Here is a 7,002-nt window from a genome sequence, read left to right on the forward strand (position 1 = left end):
TCTGGGCTGCCTGCCCGGGGGCGGGACCTTTTTCGGGCGTCCCACCCCTCCACCTGGATTCTCAGCCCGGCAGATGTTACAACTTTTTCGCCCTGCTCTTGGGCTGTGTCACTTCCCAGACCCGCCCAGCCCGTGTCTCCCTCCCCTTCCCCCTGTGGGGTCCTGCCCACCTCCCAGCCTGGAGCGCTGCTTTGCGGGGACACCAGGCGGGGTCAGAAGCTCAGCTAGGGGAATTGGGGGTCGGGGGAGGGAGGAGAAATGGAAAGCAGAAGCGAGAGAAATTAAGAGGCGGGAGGGATCGGGGTAAAAGGGAAGCGGAGAGTCCGGGGATGGTGGAGAGCACTTTTGGGAAGCCTCCACTCCACGACTCAGGCTGGCCCGTCAGAGCTGGGGGAGAGGGCTGCGGGAGGAGGCTCGGCGGGAGCCTGACCTTCCCGGAGTGCCCTTCTGCCCGTCCGCGGGTCCTGGACGAGAGCCCCGAGGGCTCTGACTGCATCCAGGCGGGCGGGAGAGCAGGCGTTGCGCCCCTAGCGCGGCAGGCTCTGAGGTCCTGGGAACCCCGCTCTCCCAGACCGGTGTCGCAATGCATGCTCTCTCAGGATTCTCCCTGGTCAGCCTACTCAGTTTGGGCTACCTGTCCTGGGATTGGGCTAAGCCCGGCCTTGTGGCTGATGGGCCTGCCGAGGCTGGCGATCAGCCTTCGGTGGCTCCACCGCAGCCTCCACACATTATCTTCATCCTCACCGACGACCAAGGGTACCACGACGTGGGATACCATGGCTCAGATATCGAGACCCCAACGCTGGACCGGCTAGCAGCTGAGGGCGTCAAACTGGAGAATTATTACATCCAACCCATATGTACACCTTCGAGGAGTCAACTCCTCACCGGCAGGTAGGCATGGCCCAGACCCGAGGGACTGGGTGTCAAACCCCCAGCACACCCAGTTGGTAGGTTGCAAACCCTGCAGAATAGCTCTGTGCACGGACCTGAGGAACACGTGTTACCAGCTAGCTTTGCCTGCAACATCTGTTAGCTCATCCATAAGTCCCTTGCCCTTTTTGGACCTGTTTCCCCAACTCTCATAGTTCAAGGCTTCTGATTATCTTCGAGACCTTCTCTGAGGTCCACAGTTGGTTCCTTTGTTTAATCAGAAGAATCTTTGACTCTTATTTTGAATTCTGTGCATATTGACAGATATGGAGTCAGTTCAAAAGTCACTTGACTCTCAGTTTCCTGGTCCATAAAAATGGACTGAGGGAGAGTTTCTATCCTGAGGAGGAATAGTGAAAGGTGAAGGAATTAGGTGTAATTTGCCAGGCATTCAATAAAGACAGTCTCTGTCTGTATTACCGGAGAGATTTGGGTCCTGTGCCGGTGATGGCACCATTGGGAGAAGACCAAGGAACTGGTAAGATGCAGAGACCTGTAGCCTGAGGCTGGTTGCTTCCCTTCTCCAAGTCTCCAAGTTTTCTCATCTAAAGAATCCTCCCAAATTGTGTGAAGAGAACGGAGAGCTGGGGATCACCAGAGAAAAAATGCTGGGAAACCAAAGGGGGTTGTGGCAGGCAAACTCCCTTTGCTTAGGAGACAATCCCTGGGTTGGGCTGAAGCTAATCCTCTTTGGAAGGAGGCCATCGCCTGCTTTGGGATCACTAGCGAGATCTCAGGGCCATGGGCCACCTCTCTCCGTTTCCTGGGTGGGACAATGAGGCATGGAATCAAGGAGAGGCCAGCTTGATGTTTCTGCCCAACTTCAGAGTCATGTGAAAGAGAGGGTTACGAAGTCAGACCCTGGGCTGGCGGCTTGGAGCTGGAAACCAAACTGTGGTGTCCTTTTCTCTTTCCACCTGTATTCCGTCTGTCTTTTAGATCCAGGGATTGTGAAGAAGGGCAGGGAGGGGGAGACAGGTGGGAGGTTTGTGTTGCAGAGGTGGCTCAGTAGTGGCAGCAGACCCTGGCATGGGACAGTGGAGAGGTAGGACAGTCTGCATTTCGAGTTTCCCAGTTGATGTTTCTCTCCCCAGGTCGACGTGACATTGGTTAACTGCTGAGTGGACAGTTAGTGCAGCACTCCAGGCTCTTACTGGTGAAGTTAGTCGAGCATTACAGAGCCAGCCGTGTCTGCCCTCCACCCTCAGCAGCTACCTCTGTCTCACGGATGCTCGCTCCACGGCTTGGTGGCTTGGCTTGGTGGCGTTTGCTTATGCAGCCAGTCCTGTTTGGTGTAGCTGGAGAGAGCCAAAGTGTCTTATGTTACTCACTGACAAATGGACTTTGGCAAGGCTTAGTGGGCCCACCCACATTACAGAATCAGTGCTTCAGAGGCACCCCACCCTTATGTGGAGACACTCAGCTGGGATACTGGGCCCCTAGGATGCTTCTCCTGTCAGTTCCAATCATCTCTCAGCTTGTCCTGGGTCTAAAACAGTTCTACTGTTGGCCAGCTGTCTGGCTTTGGGTCACATTGCTACACTTTGGGGGCTTCAGTTTCAATATTTGTAGAATGGAGATGATGATAATGTTTCATACGTATTTTACAAGAGAGGTTTAGGTTGGTGAAATGTCTCAGCAGGTACAAGTACTTCCCGTGTAGGCCTGGTTACTGGACTCAGTTCCTGGAACCCACTATGGAAAGAGAGCTGATTCCAGAAAGCCACCCTCTGACTGACTGTGCATGCCTTGGCATGAGTTGGCCCAAACTCATGCACGCATAAGACATGCGCACACACACACATTATTAATAATAGCTAATAAATAAATAAATAAATAAAGATAATTAAAAAGCAAAACAAAACAAAAAAGAGGCCTGGTAGTGCAGGCAGGCCTGTAATCCCTATAAACTATTTAGGAAGCTGATACAGTGCTGGCTTGGGCTTGCTTGAGTTCATTCAAGATGAGCTTGGTTGACTAAGTGAGGTTCTGTGTCAAGATAAAAAGTAAAAAAAAAAAAAAAAATGCTGGGGACATAATATAACTAAGTGGTAGAATGCTTCCAGAGCATGCTCAAGGCTGGAAGTTCAAAACAAATTCACACACACTCACACACATACACACACTCACACATACACACTCACACACACACTCACACTCACACACACATACACACACATACACACTCACACTCACACAATCACACACATTCACACACACTCTCACATACATTCTCACACACACGCACACACACACACACACACTCTCTCGTGTGCACACACACTCATGGGGTACAGGGAGAATTGAATGAGCGAATGCTTTCATGTGGCTCTAAGTCTTAAGAATGGCCTTAAGATAAGGAAGCAGTCTGGTGTCAAATACCAGGCTAACTCAGCTGCCTAGGGGAAAGGATAGGTGTGGAATTCTAACTCCCTTGTGACATCCCAGGTGGCTTTACTTGCAACTCTTAAAGACACCTCAAACAGATCACGTGGGTCATGCAGATCTCAGCAGCAAAAGATGTGGTACAAATATATAAAGGAAGCTCAGGAAGTGGCAAGGCATTGACTGCTGCATCAGCCTCGGGGGGAGGGCTTGAGCTCACAGCAGGTGGGGGATGTGGGGTGGGGGCCGCTGGTCTCATAAAGCCCAGGAGCAGGGCAGCTCTCAGGGATTTCCCGTTCCAGCCAGCTCACTCACACCTGCGAACGCCAACTGGTCCCATGTGGGAGGAGGTGGCCAGTCTACTTTTGAAAACACTGCTGCTTGGACTGTTTGGTTTCATGTTCAAGTCTCAGAGCTGCCCTTGACTGCTGAGTGACCTTGAGCAAAACCCCTCTGCCCTCTGCCCTTTGTTGACATTTTTTTCTTTTTAAAGTAGATGAAAAAGCTAAAAGAGGATTTGGTTCACTTCTGGCTTCCAAACCCTCTGAATTCATTCATTCGTTCATTGATTCATTTGTTTGTTCACTCTATTAGTAACTGAGGGAGCTTTAAGTACCACTGAGGTGTGAGGAATACAAAGACAATCCCATTCTATTATCACCGGGCCCAAGAAGTCAGTTGTAATCCTAGGGCCAAGTCGACCATGAAGGTATTCACCAAGTCCCTGCTGCAGGGAAGGAAGAGGACCCAGAAACAATGTAACTCACTCTGAGTGAGCAATGAGAGACTATACTGGGGTGGGCTTCCAAGGAGTGGGAGTTTGCCTGGGAGATGGAGACTTGGTATACCCAGGTTCTGTGCTAAGTTTACAGCTTAGAGCTCAAGGACTCACTCAGGTCTGGAGCCTGCCTGTGCTGGGATGCAGAGCCCACTCTTCCTACTAGCCATGTGAGTCACCACCGAGCTCTAGGGTTCCTTATTTGGGAGGCGGGAATAATAACATGCACTTCCTAGTTTGCAGTGAGGATTTGAGCCAATTCAAAGGGAGCGTGATGCTGAACATACAGCAAGAGCTTGGTGTTAGCTCTTACTGATGTCGTGCCCAAGCCTGCCTCCACTCTTCATGCCCCAGCTTCCTGGCTATGTTGTCCTGGGCAGTGAACGTAACTGTTCTGAGTTATTGCATCTCATCAATAAGTTGGCATACATACCTGCCTTGGCTGATGTGCCGGTTTGAGATAAAGTAGTGTAGGTGCTTAGCCCTTTGGTGGTATCTGTTGCTTTCGTTCCTGTTCTGGCTGGTGGCATCGGACCAGCATCCATCTCGGTGCAACTAGGGAATGCTGATTGGGAGCAGTGGTTTGTATGTAGCTCACCTTTGTTTCCCATATATCAATCTCTCACCCCCAGGTACCAGATCCATACAGGATTGCAGCACTCCATTATCCGCCCACGGCAGCCCAACTGTCTGCCCCTGGACCAGGTGACGCTGCCCCAGAAGCTACAGGAGGCAGGCTACTCCACCCACATGGTGGGCAAGTGGCATCTGGGCTTCTACCGGAAGGAGTGCTTGCCTACCCGCAGGGGCTTCGACACCTTCCTGGGTTCCCTCACAGGCAATGTGGATTATTATACCTACGACAACTGTGATGGCCCAGGGGTTTGTGGGTTTGACCTGCACGAGGGTGAGAGCGTGGCCTGGGGGCTCAGCGGCCAGTACTCCACTATGCTCTATGCTCAGCGTGCAAGCCACATCCTGGCCAGCCACAATCCCCAGAATCCTCTCTTTCTCTATGTGGCCTTCCAGGCAGTACACACACCCCTACAGTCACCTCGAGAATACCTATACCGCTACCGCACGATGGGCAACGTAGCGCGGCGCAAGTACGCAGCCATGGTGACCTGCATGGACGAGGCTGTGCGCAATATCACCTGGGCCCTCAAGCGCTATGGTTTCTATAACAACAGTGTCATTATCTTCTCCAGTGACAATGGTGGCCAGACCTTCTCGGGGGGTAGCAACTGGCCCCTTCGAGGACGCAAGGGTACTTACTGGGAAGGTGGTGTGAGGGGCCTGGGTTTTGTCCACAGCCCACTGCTAAAGAAAAAGAGACGGACCAGTCGGGCCCTGGTCCATATCACAGACTGGTACCCAACACTGGTGGGTCTGGCAGGCGGTACTACATCAGCAGCTGATGGGCTGGATGGCTATGACGTGTGGCCGGCCATTAGCGAGGGCCAGGCCTCACCACGCACAGAGATCCTACACAACATCGACCCCCTCTACAACCATGCCCGGCATGGATCCTTGGAGGGTGGCTTTGGGATCTGGAATACAGCAGTGCAGGCTGCTATCCGAGTTGGGGAGTGGAAGCTACTCACCGGAGACCCAGGCCATGGTGACTGGATTCCACCTCAGACACTGGCCTCCTTCCCTGGCAGCTGGTGGAACCTGGAGCGGATGGCCAGCATCCGCCAGGCTGTGTGGCTCTTTAACATCAGTGCTGACCCTTACGAACGAGAGGACCTGGCTGGCCAGCGACCCGATGTAGTCCGCACCCTGCTGTCTCGCCTGGCTGATTATAACCGTACTGCCATCCCTGTGCGTTACCCAGCTGCGAACCCTCGGGCTCATCCTGACTTTAATGGGGGTGCTTGGGGGCCCTGGGCCAGTGATGAGGAGGAAGAAGAGGAGGAGGAAGAGGAGGAAGGCAGAGCTAGAAGTTTCTCTCGGGGTCGCCGCAAGAAGAAATGCAAGATTTGCAAGCTTCGATCTTTTTTCCGTAAACTCAATACCAGGCTGATGTCCCACCGGATCTGATGGCTTGGGGTGGCAGGGAATCTCAGTTCCCCTCAGACACTCTCCCTTTGCTGGTTCTCAGGGAGGAGGCAAAGGTCAAGTCTTCATCTGCAGGCATGTGGAGGGAGGACACAGAAGCCCTCAGCTGAATAGGGTGGGACTTGGGGAAGGGCAGCAACCAGGATGGGTTGCCTGGGTCACAATCCTGCCTCTCTCTTGATGTGTTTCTCTTTTGCCCTCAGGTCACCTATAGCAGCATTCTGCCTCAGTCTCACCCCTAAGATGAGCTCGGGTGACTTTAGGACTCCAGTGTACACCGGTGTCTGGGGCCATGGCAGGGTTTCTTGCTGACCTTGCCACCTTCCAGACAACTTGAGTCCATGAGCCCTCTTTCCAGGTCTCTGTGGTGCTCTTGGATGTCAGCTGGAGTATGGCCAGCTGGCTGCTGCTCTGTTGAACAGCTCAATGAGAGAACGGACAGGGTAGGCTCTGAGAAATCTTTACGTTCCGGGAGCCTCAAGACTTGGGAGCCTAGTGGAATTCTTCTCTTTTGGTCCCCAACATCCAGGGTGGGGGAAACTGGCTGAGCCTGAGCCACTGCATAGTGAGGGTGGGGGAAACAGCTGTGAAAGGAGCCTTTGATTTGGTCTTGAACACAGTTCTTCCCCACAGGGCCTTGATTTCCCTACTTGCAAAGGAGTAGGGAAATGTGAGCCTTGGCTCTGCCTACCTCACGGTGCTGTAGAAAACTGGCCAGGCTGATGGTTGTGGAGGAGCCCGTGAACTTGATTAAAGTGCCATTATCCAGACACAAGAGATGCTGGTCTGTGTGTGTGTGAGTGTGTGTGTGTGTGTGTGTGTGTGTGTGTGTGTGTGTGTGTGTG

The 7,002-nt window shown here is 52.9% G+C and overlaps 1 protein-coding gene across 1 annotated transcript; it reads left to right on the top strand.

Annotated features, from left to right (window-relative positions):
• Positions 1 to 334: 334 nt before the first annotated feature.
• On the top strand, positions 335 to 6,927 carry Arsi (arylsulfatase family member I). The gene is made up of 2 exons (XM_021150996.2): positions 335 to 894; positions 4,729 to 6,927. Exons 1-2 carry the CDS (start codon positions 584 to 586, stop codon positions 6,137 to 6,139), a joined length of 1,722 nt encoding a protein of 573 aa, XP_021006655.1. The 5' UTR covers positions 335 to 583; the 3' UTR covers positions 6,140 to 6,927.
• Positions 6,928 to 7,002: the final 75 nt, after the last annotated feature.

Source organism: Mus caroli, chromosome 18, assembly GCF_900094665.2.
Source record: "Mus caroli chromosome 18, CAROLI_EIJ_v1.1, whole genome shotgun sequence".
NCBI lineage: Eukaryota > Metazoa > Chordata > Mammalia > Rodentia > Muridae > Mus > Mus caroli.